Source organism: Sus scrofa, chromosome 2 (genome assembly GCF_000003025.6).
Source record: "Sus scrofa isolate TJ Tabasco breed Duroc chromosome 2, Sscrofa11.1, whole genome shotgun sequence".
Classification (NCBI taxonomy): domain Eukaryota; kingdom Metazoa; phylum Chordata; class Mammalia; order Artiodactyla; family Suidae; genus Sus; species Sus scrofa.
The window spans coordinates 39419564-39443216 of NC_010444.4; the positions used below are offsets into that span (position 1 = coordinate 39419564).

A 23653-nucleotide genomic window follows, 5' to 3' on the forward strand; every position below is an offset into this window, starting at 1 on the left:
ACATGTGTTTCTAATGCTCCAGTAAAGAGCTGTGACATTTAATTAAAATGAAATGCAAAATAATGCTTTTGAGGCAAACAAAAGTATCTGCCTTTGCCCCAGCCCCAGCCAGCCTCCTTGGTCTTAACATAAGATTTTGCCAAGTATTCCTCCAAGTTCTTATGCAACTCAGCCCTCTGAGGACCACTTTCCATCTCTCTTTATGGCTCTGTTGTTACCTAATACGGCACAGGAGAGACCCAAGGTTTCCAATGTCCACAGATGCCCCCTGCTCCCTTTTTGGTCTTGCCTTGCATATAATCAGAGTTGTAGCGAGAAGCCATACTACAGAGCTTTTGGAGCAGAGGCTCTGAATTCAGTCCAGCTGAACACATGGTGCCAGCAGTTACTGTAACAGGGAAAGATAAATCTGACTCCATACTGGATCTGTTTCTTTTACTTTAAACTTTGTGTTTTACTGCTCTTGCTATAAGGTACGAATGTTGCCAGAGTTCCCACTGTGGCTCAGCAGGACTAGGATCCAGGAAGATGTGGGTTCAATCCCTGGTCTAGGATCCATGAGGATGTGGGTTCAATCCCTGGCCTTGCTCAGTGGGTTAAGGGTCTGGCATTGCCATGAGCTGCAATATAGGTCACAAATGAGATTCAGATCTGGTGTGGCTGTGGCTGTGGTGTAGGCTGGCAACTGTAGCTCTGATTTGACACCTAGCCTGGGGACTTCCATGTGCCACAGGTATAGCCCTGAAAAGAAAAAAAAGGAAAAAAAAAGAATATTGCCTATAGCCTGAAATATGCAGACAGCTCTTCTCAAGACTTGGACCTTTAGGAGTTCCCGTCGTGGTGCAGTGGTTAACGAATCCGACTAGGAACCATGAGGTTGAGGGTTCGGTCCCTGCCCTTGCTCAGTGGGTTAACGATCCGGCGTTGCCGTGAGCTGTGGTGTAGGTTGCAGATGCGGCTCGGATCCCGCGTTACTGTGGCTCTGGCATAGGCTGGTGGCTACAGCTCCGATTCGACCCCTAGCCTGGGAACCTCCATGTGCCGCGGGAGCGGCCCAAGAGATAGCAGCAACAACAACAACAAAGAGGACAAAAGACAAAAAAAAAAAAAAAAAAAAAGACTTGGACCTTTAAAGATATAACACTTTCCCCTTCATATAGAGATAAAAAGTTGCAAAACAGAACACAGCATTTCTCTTGTTGGAGGTTTACAAGAACATTATGATCTGAGCTGCTTTGGATAGCTCCAAGAACAAAGGATTCTGACTCCAAGAAGTTGGCAACAACCAACCACACACCCCTACCTCTTTCAGTAAATATAAAGCCTGGGAGTTCCTGTTGTGGTTCAGCACGTTACAAACCCCACTAGTATCCATGAGGATGCAGGTTCGATCCCTGGCCTTGCTCAGTGGGTTAAGGATCCAGCATTACCATGAGCTGTGGTGTAGGTCGCAGACATGGCTAGGATCCTGTGTTGCTGTGGCTGTGGCGTAGGCTGGCAGCTGTGGCTCCGATTCAACCCCTAGTCTGGAAACCTCCATATGCCTAGGGTGTGGGGGTCCCCCCCCCCACCGAAAAAAAAAAAAAAAAAAAACCAAAAAACCCAAGCCTGAAATCAGATAAGATGGTTCTTTGGGACACTAGTCCACCATCTCCTCGGTCTGCTGGTTTTCTGAAAAAAGTTACCATTCCTTGCCCCAGCAACTCGTCTCTCAATGTATCTGCTGGTCGTTTGGTAAGCAGTACAAACTTGGACTTAACATTCACTACCTGTCCTGCCTAGTCTCCTCATTCATAAAAAGGAGGGTGAAAAACAGCCTGTAGCTCAAAGAACTGATCTAAAGAGTGAGACAAGCCATGTAACAAGCTCAATAGAGCATCCAACACACCACAGAGACCCCAAAGCAGCTTAGCTGCTGTGAATTACAGCACCACTGCAGCAGGACAGGCAAAGAGACACACATTAGCAGCCACTGTTAGTTGACTTCTCTGTGGCCCTCCCCAGTCTCAGCAGAGCCAACACCACATTGATTCTGTCCCATGTTTCTGACAATTTGAATTGACTTCACTCTTTAAACATCACTGCTCAAGTATGTGAGATTTCTCATTTCAAAACAGATGAGTGGGCAATTACACATACTGGGAACTGGGACACAGCCTCTGATGATGCAGCATAGAGAACCACACACCCCTGTCTCCCATCTCCCACTTGTCCCAAGATCAAGAAGTGAACGCGGGGTGGATTTATAGCTGGAAGACTCTGGAGACACACTTGGGCCTCTCTTTAGCCTTAGAATCTTATTTCGCTTTGGATTCTCAAAGATCATCAGCCCTCCAGAATTGTCTATGCTAGGGAGTCTATCTCACTCTGTAGTTATGGCAGGATTAAGAGAAAAGGTCAAAACCTCCATTTTCCAGGGAGATTTCTTATTGAGACCTGGGGATTCTGGAAGGGATGCGATGATTCTCCAAGGCATGCACACTCTTGATTTGTGGCCATGTCCCAGGCAGGATGCATTCCCTTGGAGCCCTCACAGATGTTTCTATAAGCTGTGCTATTCTTTGTCTCTATACCACAGGTAAGCCACCCTTTGACCCAGAGGACTCACTCACACTGATCACACTGTAAGGCCTGCCGGCCGACTGTAAATGTTGATTTTATGCATCAACTTGGCTAGGCTGTGGTACCCAGACGTCTGAGGAAATATTAGCCCAGATAGTGCTGCGAAGGTACATTTTAGGGGCAAGCAACACTGAAATCAGTTAACTCTGAGTAAAGCAGATAACCCTCCAGAATATGGGTGGGCCTCATCTAATTAGTTGAAGACCAAAAGAGAAAAAAACAAACAACAACAACAAAAAGACTAATGTTCCCTAAGGAAGAGGAAATTCTGTCTCTAGTTTGTCTTTGGGCTTGAGATGCACATCAACTCTTTCTTTGGAGAACCTTATTAATACACAGACCAGTGCTGACCCACTTAGCAGATACCTGGTAACTGTGCTTGAGAATAAGCAATGGCATTACATCATCTTAATCAAGGTTCCAAGTAGGATAAAAGAGGAGGAAGGCAAATAAATACAATAATTCCAAAAAGCCCAAAAGGAATGACCATATATATGTGCCAAACACCAAACCCTTCCGAAATACTATCTCTTTCCTTTCTCACTATACACCTAAGAAGTTGGCTACCATTCAACAGATGGGAAACAAGTTCAGAAAAGGAAGCGAATTCTCCAAGGTCACTCAGCTGGCAAGCAAGGAGTATGAAGTCAGGTCTTCTAACTCCAAGTCTAAAGTTTCTTCCATTATATCACGTCTCCAGAACAGCACAAGGAGAAGATCATGAGTTTCCAACAAAAGTTAAAGTTCTTATCTTGATCTGAGTACAGGCACATTTTTTTTTTTTTCTTTTGAGTCTTTCAACATGAGCTTACTGTCTCAGGGCCAAAATACTCCCAACCTCATCCAAATGTTTCTTTTCATCTTCACCTCAACTCGAACTTGGTACTCTCCAACCTTGCCATCATAAATCTGCTGAGCCACTCTCTAGCTGCCGGCCTTTGAAAAATAGCTGGGAAGGGTATTTGCAGTGCTCCATATGCTTAAGATAAAGATAAATATGACCGTGTTTTCTAGATGAGAGAGCTCATCAAAGGCTCAATAGGAAAAATAGGGGACCTTCGGGTCTATGTAGGACATAGTTCTCTCCACTCAACGTCTGTTTGCAAAGCCCTGAGTAGAGAAAGGGGAGCCTGCAGACTCAGGCATTCTACCAAAGAGGGTGGTTCAAAGGTAGCAGAAGACACCCAGCCAGAGCAATGCAACAAAGGCACCGAAATCACACTGAAATTTCCACACACCAAGGGAGAGAAACCAAAGAACAGTAGCCAACTTGTTCATTGCTTCCATGGGTTTAAAGACAGTGAAGTTAATAACTATTCTCTTGGGTCTTCATTTTTCTTATTAGTAAAATGAAAATACCCTCCAGAGCCAGAGTTTAGGGGTTATGTAAGGAACCTGGCACGTGGAAGGTGTGCGATACATGTTAGCCCCTAATTCCTTGTCATCCATCAAGAGCTTCAGCGTTGGAATATGTTTTTCCTGAATGTGTGAGCCCCCTTGGTGAGCGTGAGCTCATGGGTCCCAGCTTTACCCTGATAAGGACCTAGAATGATCAGAAGAAGGAGCGCCAAGTGCTCAGCCTGAGAACACAGCTTGTCAGTCACACCCCAGAGCAAAGCCTGCAAAGGAGACACGTGCTAAATCTTTTTTTTTTTTTTTTTTTTTTTTTTTTTTTGATTTTTAGGGCTGCATCTGAGGCATATGGAAGTTTCCCAGCTAGGGGTAGAATCAGAGCTGCAGCTGCCGGCCCATGCCACAGCCACAGCAATGCCAGATCCGAGCCACATCTGTGACCTACACCACAGCTCTCGCAATGTCTGTTCCAACAAGACAACAGACAGTCCAGATGGTGGGTAGGAGGGGAAGGTGGGCCATGCTAAACACGATTCATCACAACAGGTTTCTCTACTCCCAGCACAGTGGGTGCAGGCTACACTAAGTAGAGGATTCTTCTTCTTCTTCTTCTTTTTTTTTTTTAAGGCTGTACCTGCAGCAAATGTTAGTCCCCAGGCTAGGGGTCAAATGGGAGCTACAGCTGCCGGCCTACACCACAGCCCCAGGCATGCCAGATCCGAGCCACATCTGCGACCTACGCCACAGCTCATGACAACGCCAGGTCCTTAACCCACTGATCCAGGCCAGGGATCGAACCTGCATCCTCATAGACACTATTTCTTTAACCTTCTGAGCTACAACAGGAACTCTCGTATAGGAGATTCTTATTTCCCACATGAACATCAATTATGGTCTCATCTCAAAGGCCCCTCACTCTAAGGAGGTGTCTCACTAGGGTTTGGGGACATGTACTTTTACCTGCCCAGGCACTGAACTAGGTGTTACACGTACATCACCCCCATTTCATCTCGGCAACATCATCGTGATTGCGAGGAGGGTTTGGAACGGTCTAGCAGCACTTCGTATGTATCATCTCATTCAATCAGTCCCTCTGACTCCAGGCCCCATTCATCTCATCTACAGATGCGGAAGCTCGTCTCCCTGAAGAAGAAAGCAAGAACGGGGCCTTCGCTCTTCTCAGAGCCCCTGCGTCTTGCCTCTCAATGCAAACATGTATCAACACCTGCCTTGGGTAAGAATTAAATGTTGAGCATGGGGCACCCTCCCCCACTGGCCCTGGAGGTTCTCTGGAGCAAGAACTGGAAGGCCGTGGGCCTGGGGTTTTTCCTAAAGCCCCAGGAACTGCATTCCAGAGGCTGCCACGTACTCTGTTGAAACATGCAGCCTGCTCTGGTCCGGGGGTGGCCTGGGGCCTGAGACAATCTAAGGGGAGCAGGCGGTGCCAAGAGGCAAGAAGGCAAACTGGCGAAGGATGGAGGGTGCTGAGGACAAGTGGCAGCTATTCCCAGCCAAGGTCAGCATAGGCTGGAACCTTGGAGTCGGCTTGGCTCTCAGCGCCTCCATGCCCCTTGCCCAACCTGCCCTGGGGTGAAGCTCCATGTGAGAAGTTGCTTTAGCCTGTGTGTCTGTTCCCAGGGCCTCTGCCTTACCTGGATCTGTGTCACTCCTCTATGGACCTAAGCCCATATCCTCTTGCCTTGAATCTCCAGACCCACCTCAGGCACCATTCTCATAAAAACACGCCCCATGTCCATATGTCTTCCTGCCCTTGCTTTTTTTTTTTCTTTTTAGGGCCTCACCTGTGGCATATGGAAGTTCTCAGGCTAAGGGTCAAATCAGTGCTGCAGCTGCAGGCCTACAGCGCAGCCACGGCATCAGATTCAAGCCACATCTGCAACCTACACCACAGCTCGTGGCAACATGAGATTCTTAATCCACTCAGCAAGGTGAGCGATCAAACCTGCATCCTCATGGATATTAGTTGGGTTCTTAACTCACTCAGCCACAACAGGAACTCCTACTTGCTCTTCTTCTTTTCTGGCCTTCACATGGCATGCAGAAGTTCCCGGGGCCAGGGATCAAACCCATACCACAAGAGTGGCAACACCAAGTCCTTAACAGCCAAGCCACCAGGGAACTCCTTCATGCCCTTGCTTTTGTTTATCCTCCAAAGCCCAGCTCACACGTCCTGAAGATGCTGCAGCTGCTGCTGGTAGATGCTAAGATAATGCTGGGCACTCTGTGCACGCAGCCGGGTTCTGGGCTGAGCTCACAGGTGTGAGCTCACTGCAGCTGCATAGCAGCTCTGAGACAGGCACACGGTACGCGCTCAAAGACACAGAGCAGAGAGCAGTGGAGCCAGGTTGGTCTTCCTACACGGCTGCCCCTTCCACAGCGGGCTCTATCTTCTGCCCCACCTGTGATCCCCACAGGGGGCGCTGCTTCCCACATGGAGCTTACAGCTCTTGCACTGACCTAGGTCCCTCCCTGCTCTGTGAGCCTCCGGGTGTGGCCAGGACCTCAGGCTCTTGGTCTGCTGCATTTCTCTGGGCGTCTTTAGCACCATCTCCAGTACACGACAAACTTAATAAACACTTTTTTTTTGTTTGTCTTTTGTCTTTTTATGGCCGCACCCGGGGGCCTATGGAGGTTCCCAGGTTAGGGGTCTAAACAGAGCTACACCTGCCAGTCTACACCACAGCCACATCAACGCAGGATCCAAGCCACGTCTGCAACCTACACCACAGCTCACCACCACACCAGATCCTTAACCCACTGAGCAAGGCCAGGGATTGAACCCACAACCTCATGGTTCCTGGTCGGATTCGTTTAAACAGAATTGTACTGTCTTTTGCCTGGACCCTCCCCAGAAGGTAGGCTGAAGAGAAGGTTTCTAGTTTCCAAGTCCAGGAGAGTCAGAGATCGGAGGAGGCACTGAGAACTGGCGCAGGCAGTGAGTGGATCCTTCAGCAGCTGCTGCCGAAGGGCCTGAGGTCGGGGTTTCTTGCCTCAAAACACCCAAGCACCTTTTTTTGGTCCCTTCTCCCCACCCTTCCATGTAGTATGCTGGTGAGGGGTAGGGGGGTGGGAAGGGTACGGGAAGGGATTCAGATCTCAAAGCAAGCTAGGAAATTCCCAAGAAGTCAGGGCTTAAGCCCGGTTTCCTGAAAACACAAAACACGCCCCCCAACCCACTTCAACTTCCCCATAAATCACTCTGCCAACATTTGCTATTCATTATGACTAACGGTCTGGGCTGCCCATGTCAAAGCTGGACCACACTTCATTTCTCCACGGGGCTGTTCTCCAGGAAATCTTTTTTGAATCCCGCTCTCTGCCTGCTAAATCTATCGTCACCAACAGTGGCTGGGGGCAGCCTTGGGAAGGCTGGGGAACTGCTCAGCTTTCAGCATTGCCCTTTGCTCAATTGTTCTCTCTCCTCTGATAAAACTGCCGGCCCGGCAGCCGATAAGGGCTGTGCGATTTCCCACACTCCGTAAATCAAGTGGGGCTGCAGCGTGGGGAAGAAGACAGGCACGGTGATGCGGCCCCCGCCATCGGGGACAACTGATATTGGGGGTCAGAGCCATCAATCAGCAAACCACCTGTGGCAGAGGACATCACAGCTGAGCGGGGGGATGAACATAACACTTGGGGGGATGAACCCTGCCCCCTGCCTGGCTCCCCATGCTGGCAGACTCCACCCAGAGAGCTGCCGAGGACAAAGGGGTCCTTGGGTTGGCCTGGTATATTTAACACCGGGAGAAATATTAGGGCAAAGTATTTCTGGTTTCTGTGAACTCATACACCACTAAGACTTGGAAACACCAAGGAAATCAGAGAGGAACAGAAAGGCTGATAGATTGGGACATGGCCCAGCTGCACCACCAACCTACTGGGCTACGCTGAGCCTGGGGCTTCACACTGGAGCGCCGCTGTATTTATGTGTGTGTAAAAGGCACGCAGTGCATTAGGGACAATTGGTTTGCTCAAGGCCCTGCAGACCCGGCTGTCTAGACAGCTGAGTCTCTACCTTTCCATAATCATGCAACCTTCCAACATCACTGAGACCCGCCTGGCGGCTGATGGGAAACCCAGAATTCTCAAGCCTTCCAAGCACCCCCCGCCCCAAAGCCAAGATCATTCCAGAGAGCTCAACCCATAGAAACTAGAGACCATTTTTCCCCCAAATTCCAGAGGTGTCAGCCACACCCAGCTGGACATGACTCCGTGCCTTTCAGGACAGCCTTGCCTACATTTATCTTGGCTGCATTTGGGCCAAAAAGAGGATTTTGGCTTCCTCTCCTATCAGTCTGCCAGGAACAACAGCCTGTCAAGGTTACTTCGAGTCTGGCCTGGAAAGACCAGGAGACACATTCACCAGATAAGAGGCTTCCCTGCTATCAGTGGCGCCTTTTGGACTCACGATGCTGCCTGCTGTGTTCTGGTTGGAAACGCTTCTCCCCCTCTGACCCATGACGGTCCCTGGAGGAAGGGAGAGGGGGACAGGGCACCTCCATCTCTACCCGCACCCCCAGGGCCTGTGGCTTGGTGCTCTGTCTCTCTCTCTGCACTGTTGATGTCCAGCTCACTGGACAGAGGGAGTCGTAGCTCTGGAATAAGTGGTGTATAAAACAGGGCTGAGGAAAGGACAGTCATGTGACTGTGGCATCAAGCTCAAGGGACTCTGATATAAGGCATTCCTTCTTCTTTTTTTCCCCTTTCTTTTAGGAAAGAAAAAAAAAAGTTCCTGGGCTATGGATCAATTGGAGCTGCAGCTGCCGGTCTACACCACAGCCACAGCAATGATGGATCTCAGCTGCAACTGCAGCTTGTGGCAACCCTAGATCCTTAACCCACTTAGCAAGGCCGGAGAACCCACATGCATCCTCATGGATATTAGTTGGGTTCTTAAACCAGTGAGCCACAATGGGAACTCCCGAGTCACATTTTCATCCAGAGGGCTATGACCGGTCTTGCTTCATTGAAGGTTAGCTGTAGCATTCATTCAAGGAATATTTAGTGGTCACTTACTATGGAACAGGCACTGTGTCAGCCAATGAAGACAGGGGAGCATCTCAGATTTGACCTCAACATTTAAGAGCTGGTAAGGTAAGACCTGGTAAGGTAATTAACACACGAAATAACAACACACCAAAACAGTCTAAAAAAATATTTTGTGTGGACATCTTGTTTGATTTTATCCACACATATATCCTTGTAATAATTCTGATGCAGTGCTATTAGTGCTATTACAGGGATATTAAGAACCATGAAAGCCCTGGAGAAAGAATCACCACCTCTGCTTGGATGGAATCAGGGAAGGCTTCCTGGAGGAGGTGACCAGCAGGCAATGATGGGAAAGGCAACACAAGGTGTTGTGCATGCAAATGATGCGTGGAAGCAGGAAACTCAATTACAGTTCAATGTTTGTGCTCCCCTCTCCCTGCCAATTCATGTGTTGAAGCTCTAGGCACCAGTACAATGGTGTTAGGAAGTGGGGTCTCGGTAGGTAATTGGATTGGAGGAGGTCATGAGGGTGTGGCCCCCCGTAATGGGATTAGTGCCCTTAGGAGAAGAGAAAGACACTCCAGAGCTGCTTCTCTCTGCTACGGGGAGGACACAGGGAGCCAGCAAGGCGGCTCTCACCTGAACCTGACCATGCAGGCACCTTGATCATGGACCTCCAGCCTCCAGAACTGTGAGAAAGAAATGCTTGCTGTTTAAGCCACCCAGTCTGTGTATTTTGCCGTCACAGCCAGAGAGGACTAAGACACACCCCGACTGTTTATGGAGCTATAAGCAATTCAGCAGGGTTGGGTTCCTCAACTTTGGAGGGCAAAAGTCTCTCCACAGGCACAGACAGTACCTGCTGATGGGGTAACCCCTGATACCTAACGGGGTGCCTTCAGCCATCAAAACGCCAACTCTGAAGGCCAGCCTGCTCACAACCCCACATCCTCTCCCACCACATTTGAAAGACAGCCAACTGCCACAATCACCACCTTCTCAGCCCTGAGTAACACCAGCCCTGGTGCTTCAACCCACATGACTGAGTTAAAAGCAAAGCCAGAGCATCACACCCAATATTGGCCACTAGGTGGCGCTATGCATTGCATCAAAAAGATAGAGGCTAAATTGATCTACTCCAAGTGTCCTATACATAGAATTACTGAGTTTCACAGTTGGTGGTGACAAGTTACACAAGCCCTACTGGTGCTAGTCATCAGACAAATAGTGGGCGTTACCTGCCTTCTGAGAACTTCATGTTTGGTGGCGGAAATACATAGGCATGTGTTGCCACGACATTTCTTGAGCATCCCAGCTTCTGCAAGGTGCTTTTAAGCTCTGTCTCTAGTTCCCAAATGCTAACAGTTTGTTCCAGTTCACTTGGCAGAGCCAAGATTAACTTTCAAATCTGCTTGCCTCTTAGATCATATTCTTTCAACACCATCCAGTCCCTCTAAGATGCTTTCCACGCAAAGTGAAAGGTTCACATGTGAGGTTGGGTGTGAACCAAGACCACATGAGACAGAGCTCACTCTGGCTTGGAGAGTCCAGGAAAGCATCATAGAGGAGGTGGTATTTTTTCTTTTTTTTTTTTTTTTTTTAGGATCAGGCAGATGGACTTGAGGAGAAAGGAATTTCAGGTTGAAAGAGGCAGGTCCTGTGGCAAAAAGCTTTACAGAGTCAGGAACCAGCCTTTTGGTAACAAAGTGGGGGGGGGGGGAGCCTAGGGCAGTGGGGAGTGTAGGGTATGTGAGGAGGGAGGTGGCCAGCAAGACGGCAGGGAGGGCAGCTGTGAAAGACCATAAACAGCCTCCCCTGTTCAGTGAAAAAATTGAGATCTGTTCCCACAGGCAACGGGAAGCCATCAAAGGCTCTTGGAGAAATTTCTGATGTTAAATTCAAATGGTCATTCTTTTTTCCAGGAAGGGAGGTATATTCATACATGGGAACATTATACAACTCAGGGCCTCCTTTGAAAGGGAAGAAAAATAAAATCTTTCCAAACATATGGATGCGAAGTCTGCCCCTTTAATTTTATGCTATACCATATGGAACTGTGAATTTTCAGAAGATGAGTAGAGGGATTGACTTCGCAGATCAAAACGTAGGAAGGGCGTCTTCGTCTGTTATTTTAATTCCTTTTCCACTGACCACAGCCGAAGCCCAATTTATCAAGCTAATAAAATGAAGTGGTGAGGTCAGATGACATCTTGTAAAATGCTTAGACACGCCTGGCACACACTAAGTGCAAGAGAAGGGTTTAACAAACACATGCACACAGAGACCAAAGGCCTGTGCCATTAGTTTCTTAGCTAAGCGCCACAGAAATCAAATCATGTCAGCCCTACCTTGGGGAGAGCTGACTGATACACACAGGTGCAGGTGTGCCTATATCTCCAGGGCAGACGAGTGGCTGGAGACATCAAAAAGGAGCTGTTCTGCCAAGCTGAGGGCTGGCATCATGTTCAAAACAAAGGCCACAGGCTTTCAGAAACTAGAATTTATACCCACATCAGCCCCGTTAAATAAACGTGCTGTAAACTTTTACAAGAACTTTCCTCAAAGAGCCTCCAAACTGATGTATACATTGCTCATACACCAAGGCTGTTTCCACTAAGCCAAACACACACCTGGATGAAAACTGTCATCATCTCATTGTTGCCAAGAGAGGGTCTTTGAGGTGGATAAAACATCTAGACCCGTCTGAAAGCGTGTGTCTTTATCAGATATGTGCCGTTCCTCAGATATGACCTCAAAGAGAAATCTAATTGGAGGAGGTTGAAAACCAAATTCATTATAGTGCTTTGAGGCTTTGGGAAGCTAAGTGACATGCTTAATGTCACAGAGCTGGTGGGTGGCAGATCAGGATTTAAGCTTGTCTGTTTTTCTTTTCTTTTTTTTTTTTTTTGTCTTTTGTCCTTTTAGGGCCACACCCGAGGCATATGGAGGTTCCCAGGCTAGGGGTCCAATCAGAGTTGTTGCTGCCAACCTACACCACAGCCACAGCAATGCCAGATCCAAGCCTCCTCTGCGACCTACACCACAGCTCACAGCAATGCCGTATCCTTAACCTACTGAGCAAGGCCAGGGACTGAACCTGAAACCTCGTGGTTCCTAGTCGGATTTGTACCGCTGCACCACAACGGAAACTCCATTGTCTGTTTTCTTTAACCACACAACTGTTTTGGCAATATGACTTTCCGGTCAGAATCTGAAGCACAGACGAAAGGACCAGTCCTTCAATATCTTCAACCTTGTCATGTTTACAAAAGGAAAAAGAATTGAGTACAAAGGACAGTCCATGATGTGCCCAGAACTCTGAACATGAAGGCAAACCGGTGACTTGGCCTCAAAGCAGAAACGGGTGCATTTCCCCAGAGTGGAGTCACGCTTAACCAGTGCTCTAGAATGCCACGAGGAGGAAGAACCAAAATGCCATCTGGGCTGCCTCTCCTGATGTAGGTAAATTTCTCCATTAAAAGGAACTGCGGGGGGGACGAGGAACTGGAGACAGACCAGAGTTCTCTAATTTCAATAATTGGGTGGTTTGCTTACATTTCCACACTTTTATCAACACTTGCTCCAAGTGCTATCTCACTTGCTAAAAATGTAAGCTTCCCAAAGCAGGAAGTGAAACGTAAACATTTGTGCTTTTTAGCAGGGATAAAGGCTTTAGTTTGAATAGCCAAAGAAACTAGGAGGTTCTCGCTGTTATCGTCACTGAGGCTGTTTAGGGCGTGTCAATAGCCCCACCTTGTGGAAACAGTCAGTACTACATCAAAATAAATAACACCTTCATTTATTGATTAAGAGACTGGTCTGTCAAGAGAAAAACTTTTTCTTAAAAGACACAAAATTCTCAAAATAATCCCAAAATATTTTGGAAGTATATTACAGTGGGAAGTGAGAATGATATCCTCGAGGCCCACGCTGAATACCAAAGGTCTTCTGAACAATAACAAAAAAATTAAATTACATACCACTTTAGCAATGTACATGTTACTGTTTTCATGTTTATGTAAAACTAGAGACACAAAATGATGCTCTAAGTGACCTGGATCATTTGATTTATCAGGCCATTCCCTTTCCCAGCCATCTAGATAGCAGAAACTTGTTATATTGCAAGGGTTTGGTGGCTCCTGTCTTTCAAGATTTCACTATGGGATGAGTCTTAAAGTGACAGGCAAAAAGTCAAAGTACCTCTATCCCCAAACTTTTAATTAAATAAAAGAACACTTCTAATCAGACAGATAGAACTAAGCAAAAGTAAATTCATTTTGTTTTCTTTTTCCTTTATTTTGAGGGTGTAGGGAGCACACCCAGAAGTTCCTGGGCGAGGGATGGACCCCGCACCAAGCAACAACAGCGAGCCATAGCAGGAACAATGATGGATCCTTAACCTACTGAGCCACCAGGGAACTCCCATTGTGAAATAAACTCAAACAGTTGTGCTATTTCAACACAGCAATAAAACGCTGGGCAAGATGGGGCAGTTCAGTGGTTCAGGAACAGGGCTCAGGAGCCACTAGCCCGGGGCTCTGCCTCTTAACTACTTAACTTGGGCAAGTTACTTAACCTTTCTGAGTCTTAGTTTACTTCTCTCTAAGATGGAAATTCTGATGTCACCTACCTCAAAGGACTGCTGTAAGGAGAGACGATAATGTATATAAAGCACCTATCAGAGTGCTTGGCACGAAGTGGGAGAAGGAGCTGTTATTAAAATGATGAAACCACTGACTTGCCCACAGGGTTCTTGATCACTGTATTCATGAAAATGAGTGGCATGATTATTAGGGCCATGCCGGTGGCACAGGGAGGTTCCCAAGCTATTGGAGCATAGCCGCCAGCCTATACCACAGCCACAGCAATGTGGGATCCAAGCCGCATCTGCAACCTACACCACAGCTCCCAGCAATGCTGGATCCTTAAACCACTGAGAGAGGCCAGGGATTGAACTTGTGTCCTCGTGGATATTAGCCAGATTTGTTTCGGCTGAGCCACGATGGGAATGCCACGCCTGATTTTTATGATCTGTAATTTGACCTGGTAAATAGTAGAGGAGGAAAAGATGTGAAAGACCCCTGAACAAGTTGGGTTAAGAGATAAATCACAGGCAAGTGGAGTAAGCAGATGCACTCTCAGTTTACACAGGGACATGGAAACAGGGCAGAAACAAGAAGCCAAGCCTTGGGTCACACATGGTTATGGCCCAGCTCAGACATCATCTCACTGCTCCCTTAACTGCACGTGTTACAGGAAGGCTGGGTTAGCGCCTTCATTTATCGAGCTGCAGGCACATTAATTCAGAGATGTTTTTAAGCTCCTGCATGCGCCATGCATTGGGGATTCAGGGGTGAGCCAGCCAGACGATGTCCTTGCATCATGGCACTTACTGCTGCAAGCAGTAGAGGAGACAACAAAACATAAACCCATATTCAGGAAAATTCTAAACAGCGATAAGCTTCCAAAGGAGCATAAGACAGGGCTATGGAGAAGCGTAGGTGTGGAGCAGGCCACATAAAGAATCTTCAAGGGTCAAGGAGGTCCTCTCCAAAGAGATGGCAGCTGAGCAGCCAGCAGGAACTGGGGGAACAGATCTGGGCAACAGAATTCAGGCCAAGAAACAGTGCAAAGGCCCTGAGGCAGGAAAGAGCTTGATGAGACTGAGGTGCAGAACGACCAGCTGCTTCAGCGGAAGTGAAGGGGGGTGGAGGACGATGAGCCGTAAGAGGTAGGGCCAGATCCCATGGGATCAGGCGGGCCAGGCTCAGGAGTCTGGATTCCGTCCTACATGCAAGGTTGGGTGGAAAGGACCGAAGTAATATGGTTTATTGAGTGTCGCTCTGGCTGCGGGTAGAACCTGGCTGAAACAGCCCAGGTATTGTTTCTCTCAGCCCAGAAGGCTCCCCTCCAGGCCTCTCAAGTTCTCAGAGAACTTGAATAAGTCCTGCAGAAGAGAAAGCAAGTGTCCCGCCTTCCCCTGACCTGTGCGGAGCGCAAGCCGCAGGACTCACCCGCTCGTGATGTCGTCTGCCCGGATGTTCTTGCTCAGAACGTCCCCGTCGCTCATGTAGCCAGGGGCGTCCACGCCGATGCTCTCCAGGTCCAGCTCGTCTCCCGCCTTGTCTGAGACATCCACGTGGCAGACGCTGCTGCCCCTGGAGGCCAGCTGCCTCCGCAGGGGGGCAGAGTACACATAGCGGCCGGACTCGGCGTTGATGAAGCGGCTGGCGTTGGCCCGCGGCGGGTACCCATTGCCCATGGAGGGGGCGTCTCCCGCCTGGAGCCGAGGGCTGGACTGGCCGAGCCTCCAGGACAGGGGAGTGGGCCTGCCTGTCAGGCTGAGGATGCTGCGCCCGCTTATCTCCGTGGTGACGTTGGTGTCAAACGTGGTTTCCAATGTGCTGAAAACAAACAGACGGCCTGGGGTCAGTGCCTCGCAGTCTTAGCAGTTTACATCCCAATTTTACTTTATTTTTTTTAGAATTATGAAATATTTCCCATATACGAAATAGGATCAAACAATAAGAGACCAACATAACGACTCAGTGCAGCTCTGTTGTTAAAAATGAAAAGATGAAGAAGTTCCCATTGTAGCTCAGTGGAAAGGAATCTTACTAGCATCCATGAGGACACAGGTTTGATCCCCAGCCTCGCTCAGTGGGTTAAGGATCCAGCATTGCCTTGAGCTGTGGGGTAGGTCTCAGATGTAGCTCAGATCTGGCATTGCTGTGGCTGTGGGGCAGGCCGGCAGATGCAGCCCTGATTCGACCTCTAGCCTGGGAACCGCCATATGCCGAGGGTGCGGCCCTAAAAAGACAAAAGACGAAAAAAGAAAAAAATGAAAAGATGAAGCTGTACATTTATGTGACATTCTGAAAAGCCCAGCAGAGACTTTTCCCCTAAAACATGGCACAAGATACCCACTATCACCTCCTTTTTTCTTTAATGAGTTGACTTACAATGTTGTATTAGTTTCAGTTGTGTAGCAAAGTGACTCAGATATACATATATCTCCATTCTTTTTTCCCACATAGGTTATTACAGAATACTGAGTGGGTTTCCCTGTGTATACAGTAGGTCATTATTAGTTATGTATTATTTGTATATAGTAGCGTGTCGCTACCACTTCATTTTTTATTATTATTATTTTTTGTCTTTTTAGGGCCGCACCCATGGCATATGGAGGTTCCCAGGCTAGGGGTCGAATCAAAACTGTAGCGGCTGGCCTACACCAGAGCCACAGCAACACCAAATCTGAGCCATGTCTGTGACCTACATCACAGCTCAAGGCAATGCCGGATCCTGGGCCCACTGAGCAAGGCCAGGGATCGAACCCGCAACCTTATGGTTCCTAGGCGGGTTCATTTCCACTGTGCCAAGATGGGAATTCCACTACCACTTAAATAAGTGATCTTAACTACTGGAATCATCTTTCCAACCCAGGAAAGGAAGTAGGAAATGCTGAACACATAGTGATGGGGCATAAAGGTGGCCACCTGCCCCTGGATCCTCAGATGCTGCATCTCAGCTTCCCCGTCCCAAAGGCAGGATGCACCCGCCTGCTCCGCAGTTCCTAAGAGCACATTTCACATTCTCAGCTCTCGCCACACCGAGCAGGTGGGCAAGGCTCTGATCTTCTAACCCTCTAACGTCCATTTCCTCCACCCTTTTGCTTCTCCCACCTTTTGTCCAAAGTGATGACGAAACTTTGGAGGCAAAAGGCCAGACAAAAGTGGTAAAAGCCTGGGCTTGAGACCCGGAAGAAGGAAACTAGCTGGGTCTGAATCTGTCAAGAGACTGAGCTTGTCCCTGTGGCCCTCAGAAGTGTCCTCTGCGGTCAGTCCATGGTCTTTGTGGCCCTGCAGGTCTTGCGGCACCATCAAGGCCAGCGGGGTAGGCGTTCCCATTGTGGCTCAGTGGTAATGAACCTGAATGGTATGCTTGAGGATGCAGGTTCGATCCCTGGCCTCACTCAGTGGGTTAAGGATCTGATGTTGCCATGAGCTGTAGTGTAGGTCACAGACATGGCTTGGATCTGGTGTTGCTGTGGCTGCGGTATAGGCCGGTGGCTGCAGCTCTGATTTGACCCCTAGCCTGGGAACCTCCATATGCCGAATGTGTGGCCCTATAAAGTGAAGAAGAAAAAAAAAAGCAGTGTACTCAGAGGTCACTGGGGTCTTGGGACAGAGCAGAAACTGTGAGAGCCTCTCTTGCAGAAGATAGCATGGAAGGTCTCTCTCCTGTCATGATCACTTTCTGAGCCCAAGCCAAGAAATCCACCAAACCACTGTCACCTAGATTAAGTCACTTTCAGTGATGATGCTGGAAACAAGGATGTTTCATACCTAATCAGAGAGACCCAGGGTCTGGCACCTGGTTCCAAGCCATGCCCTGTATCTTCAAGTTTAAACCCCCATCCCCGGCCAGGGAAGTCCCCTCTGGAAGAACCAATTTGGTGCCTCAGCTGTTGTTTGTTCCCCTCTGATCCTGGAAGCAGCCTGCCTGACATGCTTCATACTGGGAACCTGGAAGGGCTGGGTCCTGGCCTCTCAGTACCTAACCCCGATCTGCCGAAGCGGCCGGCAGTGGGGGACCCCAGCAGTCTCCTCGCTGTGTTCATCTATCAAAGAGACGGAAACTGGGGACACGAGAGGCGCTCCCACCCCGGAGCTCACGGGGTCACGGGGGCCTTTACCTAGATTCTCTAGGCCAAGCACAAACCATGAAACCTGGTTCTGCCCACATCACACAGAGTGTCCAGGGACCGTACCCTCCTCATCTCTTTGTTCAGCAAGGAAAAGACGCTGATAAATGTTTCCAAGGTAATCTTTGATTTCCTCCAACAAAATCATGGTTTAAACATGATCCTGCGTTTTCATAAATATTTCCGTACGTGTCTTATACACGTGCACAACTCACAACGGTACAGAGGCCTGGGGACCAGAAGGCCGGGGAGGAATTCCAGGTATTCCCTTTATCACGCAGGTCAAATACAGGTCACCTGCTCGTTTCGAGAGCACGGTATCGTTTTGGAAAATGCAAGCCAAGGGAAATTGAAATGCAGCTGTTCTGGGATACCCTCTGCGGGATGGATCTGGCAACCGTCTGCTTTGGTTGGGGGGAGTCTGTTGCCATGGATTTTTGCTCCTCACACCTCTCTTCCGCACGCTGTGTGGTGTTCTTGGTGAACGCCAGCACGGTTGGCGGTCAAGGATATTTCTTCCGTCATTAACCAAATCACTTTGCGAGGGGCGGGAACACGCTGCGGCCGGGTGAAAAGCAAGTGACCAACAAGTTCAGGAACATGATTCACAGGTACCTGTGTGTAACCTGAGTGCCTCGCAAACTGGACATGGTCTCCTCCAAATTCTGCCGCAGGTCAGCGATGTTCTTCACCGTCCGAAGTCGCCGAGCCTCGGGGTCCTCCCCTGGAGAGATGAGGGTTAAGACTATTTTAATTCTCAGAGAGAAGGGCAGAGTCACGGGAACAGCTGTCGTGTCCATGACCACAACCAGGTTCCCTGCTCAGGGTCTGGCTCACCATGTGCTTGGGGAGGACTTAAGAATGAATGAGTGGGAGTTCCCGTCATGGCTCAGCGGACATGAATCGGACGAGCACGCTTGAGGATGCAGGTTCGATCCCTGGCCTCGCTCAGTGGGTTAAGGATCTGGCGTTGCTGTGAGCTGTGGTGTAGGTTGCAGACTCGACTTGGATCTGGCGTTGCTGTGGCTGGGGCGTAGCCAAGTGGCTACAGCTCTGATGTGACCCCTAGCCTGGGAACCTCCATATGCCGCGGGAGCGGCCCAAGAAATAGCAACAACAACAACAACAACAAAAGACAAAAGACAAAAAAAAAAAAAAAATGAATGAATGCATGCATGCAGGAATGCAGAGTGCCCAAAGGAATCTAAGGAGAGACGTCTCTCTTCCCCCTGCAGCTCCCTCCTATGGGAGAAGCCAAGACAATGAACACGTTTTCACACAGTCTCCTAAGACCCACACGTGTTAGCTCTGAACCCTGCCCAGGAATCCTTTTCCACTCATCCAGAAGTAGGGGAGCCTTTTGTTTTCTCACCCACAGGTGATGGGTGCTGCTGTCTCTCAGCCCGACGTGACAGATGGTTACCTTGTAGTGGCTGAAAGATCAGCACTTACTAATCATGCATATTTCTACAGAGGCTTCCCTTTCTCAAATCCTGGCCGCTATACTCTGGCTGAGCAAGCACCGGGAAGGCGCTACCCTTGCCCACCCTTCCAGCCCACAGCCCTACACGAGGATAGTGACAATGTCGACCTCAAAGGGCCATTGTGGGGACTTCACGGAGAACCCTGGGTATGGCGCCCGCCACGAGCTCTCAACTCACACCAGCTGGATGCTTGGAGTGGGGAACATTCGAGACCATTCAGGCTTCTCTCTGGGGGACAAGGGACTGACTGCCATTCTCCCGCAGCATTTCCCTCGAAACACTGGTCCAGAGAGGTCAAGCTGGCATTAACGGCCCAGGAGAAAGAGGCTACACACAAGCAAGGAAGCCATGTCCCCTCAGAGCAGGCTGGTGTCAGCCTGTGGCTTTTCTGTGTTGTTTGGACTTAGAGGGGAAGAGGGAAAGCCCAATAACTACACGAGTGATGAAAGCAATCACGCATCTTTCCCTCAGGAGAGTTTCAGGAAGGCTGAGGAGACCACAATCAAGGGTCTTTAAAAGCTGATGAATCCTGCTGCTAGCACAGAGAACTATAGCTAGTCACTTGTGATGGAACATGATGGAGGATAATGTGAGGAAAAAGATTATGACTGGGTCCCTTTGCTGTACAGCAAACATTGACAGAACACTGTAAATCAACTAAAATAGAAAAAATAAACATCTTAAAATAAAAGCTGTTGACTGTCTTAAGTGCTGAACAATATTTTTAAAGCAATCTCTTTATAGAACTTAGTACACTTGGGCAGCAGCAAGCAGGACTGACAGTGGACACCAGGTAGAATTTCTGGCAATTGCCATTAATCAAGCAACAGGTGACTAAGAAATGTCAGAGAATTAACTTTCCTTCTGAGGCAGAAGACTTTTTTTTTTTTTTTTTTTTTTTTTTTAATTTTTTGGTCGCACCCGTGGCACATGGAAGTTCCCAGGCCAGGGACTGAATCCAAGCCGTAGCTGAGCAATGCTAGATCCTTTAACCCACTGCATTCAGCTGGGGATCGAACCTGAACCTACTAATTCAGTGACCTGAGCCACTGCAGTTGGATTCTTTTTTTTTTTTTTTTGTCTTTTTTTTCTAGGGCCGGTCCCATGGCATATGGAGGTTCCCAGGCTAGGGGTTGAATCGGAGCTGTAGCCACTGGCTTACGCCAGAGCCACAGCAGCATGGGATCCGAGCCGCATCTGCAACCTACACCACAGCTCACGGCAACGCCATATTCTTAACCCTCTGAGCAAGGCCAGGGATCAAACCCGCAACCTTACGGTTCCTGGTCGGATTCGTTAACCACTACGCCAGACGGGAACTCCTACAGTTGGATTGTTAACCCACTGTGCCGCAGTGGGAACTCCTTAGAGGATCACGTCTTAGGTTATTCTCAGCATGTGGTGCCTGGAGCCTGGGCGATGGATTAGATGATTGATTAAACAGAGGAGATCTGCTATAGTGAACTCTCTGTCCTTGAAAATGCCACTGTTTTCAATTTCCTCCCCCCAGCTTCTAACCAAGAGCAAGGCATTTTTCTCTTATCTGAAAAGTGGTCAAACCTTCATTTCCCACCCAATTCTTTAGAATACATGTATGTATGTATGTGTTTTTAAATGAAAACAGTGATGAATGTCTCTGCTTTACTTTCCCCTAATGGTCATGGAGGAATGTAATTGCATCTATCTCCTGGGCCATCAATTAAATATCTTTTACTGCCAGCTTGGCCACATTTTATCTGTGTAAAGGCTGCCAAAAAAGCACTGATTATTTGGACAACCCCTGGCCCTACAGGGAACATTTATTCTGAAGCTAAGTCTAGGCACCAGTTTTCAAATTACCTTCATTAATTAACTTAATCACACACAAACATATAATAACTATATTACAGGCATACCTTCTTTTATTGTGCTTTGCTTTATGGCGTTCTGTGGATTTTTTTTTTTTTTTTTTTTTTTTTTTTTACAAATTAAAGGTTTGCAGCAACCCTGCAATAAGCAAGTCTGGTGGCGTCATTTTTCCAACAGCATTTGCTCATTTCGTGTCTCTCTGTCACATTTTGGTGATTTTTCAAAGATTTCAAACCCTCTACCAGCAGAAAGATGAAGACTTGCTGAAGGCTCAGGTGACGGTTAGCATTTTTAGCAATAAAGTATTTTTTATTTAAGGTATATACTCGGGTCTTTTTAGACATAATGCTACTGCACACTTAATAGGCTAGAGTATAGTATAAACAGAACTTTTACATGTACTGGGAAGCCAAAAAAAAAAATCTGTGTGACTTACATTATTACAATATTTGCTTTATTGTAGTGATCTGGAAGCAAAGCTGCAATAGCTCTAGGACATGCCTGTATTTATCCGTGTCTCTATTAATGACATATTTGCCTGTGTTCACTCTCTTTTAGAAATTTGCAGACCTTTGATATGGGACGGTGTTTCACCTTGACTTCTGGTAATCCGCTCACAGATGCTCAAAAACTATTATCCAAAAAACATCTGGTCAGTGTAGGGCTAAAGAAAAAGCGTGGGTTTTGCATTCTGAGAGATAAAGGTTTGATCATGGCATCGCCACATATTAGCCACTTGTCCTTGGACCAGTGACTTATCCTCTCCCAATGCTATCTGTAAAATGGGGGTAAAAACCTTCCTCTCAAAGTGAGGAGGATCAGATGTGATGGCACATGATATGCCTGGTACAACATGAGGGCTCGTTGGATCCGAATGCCCTGTTTTCCATGGAGGGGACCCACTGGGACACGTCTGCCCCCCTCAGACTTATACGAGATTCCAAAAGCAATGGAAAAACATGAACCTGTCACCCACCTGCCTTGCTCAGGTGATCCCCTTCCACACTGCCAGCTACGCCTGCTTGGAAGAGAGCCTTAAGGTAAGATTTCCCTACCATCTCATAGCTTGAACAACATATACACACACTGTGCCCCGGTGGAAATGGCTGTACCCTTTCAGCCCATACAAAGAGATCTCAGAGCTGAGTGAGTTATTCCACACCCACCTGCTGCCCTCCTGCATCTGCCAAGGGCAGTCCTCCCTCAAGCCACTGGCCATGAAGGAGAGGGTACCACATTCTGGCCGAAGAGAGCAGAGGCTGAGGATGTCAGGGTGTTGCATGAGGAACAAGGACAGAACCTGGGGTTTTTACTTGGAAGAGGGAAGCTAGGGGACGTGTTGCTACATGGAAAAGAACGGAAATTGTCTGTGAGCTTCAGGCGGCTGGATCACATCCAGTGATTTAGAAATGTAAGGATAAAGAACTCCATTACCAGTTAAAACCAACAAAATACGGAAGGGCTGCCTCATGGAAGAATAACCCTTCTGTCGCAAGAAATACGCCAGCAGAGACTGAAAGATGACTCATCAATGAGTGACAGGGCTTCCTGGGATGGATAATAAGCAGACGTGACTCCTTCTAAAGGTACAATCCAAGACGCAGGTCTCACCAGTAGTGCTATGTAAGTGACGAAGTAGCACGGGAAAATCCTCCTAGTTGCCTAAGTAAGGGCAAGAACTGAATGACTGATCAAATGGTCTCATAAATGCCCATTTCTCCATACACCCATTTGTTGTCATTATCAAGGGATCAGCTATAGAGAGGTTGAATTCCACCTCATGCCACTATGTCTTATCTCCATGAAATCATTCACCGTACAGCCACGAGTTCTATTGCTTCAACATAAACACAGGTCATCACGATTGAGCAAATTTCCTCAGCAACCAACACCCTTTGACTTCATACCAAAGGGGGCATGATCAGGTATGGGTGGCTGCACGCTTCTGGTCCCCAAACCAACAGACAGCATCTCAGGCTTTCTGAGCTCCTATGTGGTTTTACTGTCCTGATGCACAGGAGACATGCGGAGAAAAAGACAAATGAGTGAAAAGATCACAGGCTGCCCTCCGTCCCTCTGAGCTGGAAGTGTTATGTAGAATGTTCTCCGGCTGCTGCTTTTGCTTCTCAGATGGGAATCTCCCCGAGCCCCAGTGTCTGACACGAACCCACCCTCCTCCACGGGACACACGTCCAGCCCGCGCTGGGCTCTTTTGATGTATGCTCATATGAACACTATCTGGAATGTGTGTGGAGACCTGAGGAGTCATTTAAACTCCACACCCTTCTCCCGAGAGCTGGCCCTTTTCCTGAGCTGTCCACGTCCTCAGCTGCAAGGCAGCTAAAACTGGGAGGGGAGGAAACATCAAATCAATCCCAAATGTGGGGCCCTGACCCACCGTAAGAAGGATCACTTACAAATGGCTTGAAACCTTTCTGCCCCATCGCTGTGCCCAGCCAGCAGAACCAGAAGGAAATACTTAAATCGCTCAGATCCTCTGAAATTAATACTCAGAGCTAATGGTCGAATGGACGAGAGTCGACAGTACGGGCTGCAGACAATTCCACAGAAATGGTGGGCACAGGGGTATTGAGTCTAATTAATGGATTTTAAACACAGATTTGAT

General features: G+C 48.1%; 1 protein-coding gene across 15 annotated transcripts in view; it reads right to left on the bottom strand.

The window, feature by feature from the left end:
- NAV2 (neuron navigator 2) overlaps positions 1-23653 on the bottom strand; it is an 819601-nt gene that overhangs the window by 155625 nt on the left and 640323 nt on the right. For all 15 annotated transcript variants that reach the window (XM_021085311.1, XM_021085309.1, XM_021085312.1 and 12 more), the window contains 2 exons: positions 18311-18419; positions 15003-15392 (listed from right to left, as the gene is read on the bottom strand). In XM_021085311.1, the coding sequence (XP_020940970.1) occupies positions 15003-15392; positions 18311-18419 (499 nt within the window). The remainder of the gene's footprint in view (positions 1-15002; positions 15393-18310; positions 18420-23653) is intronic.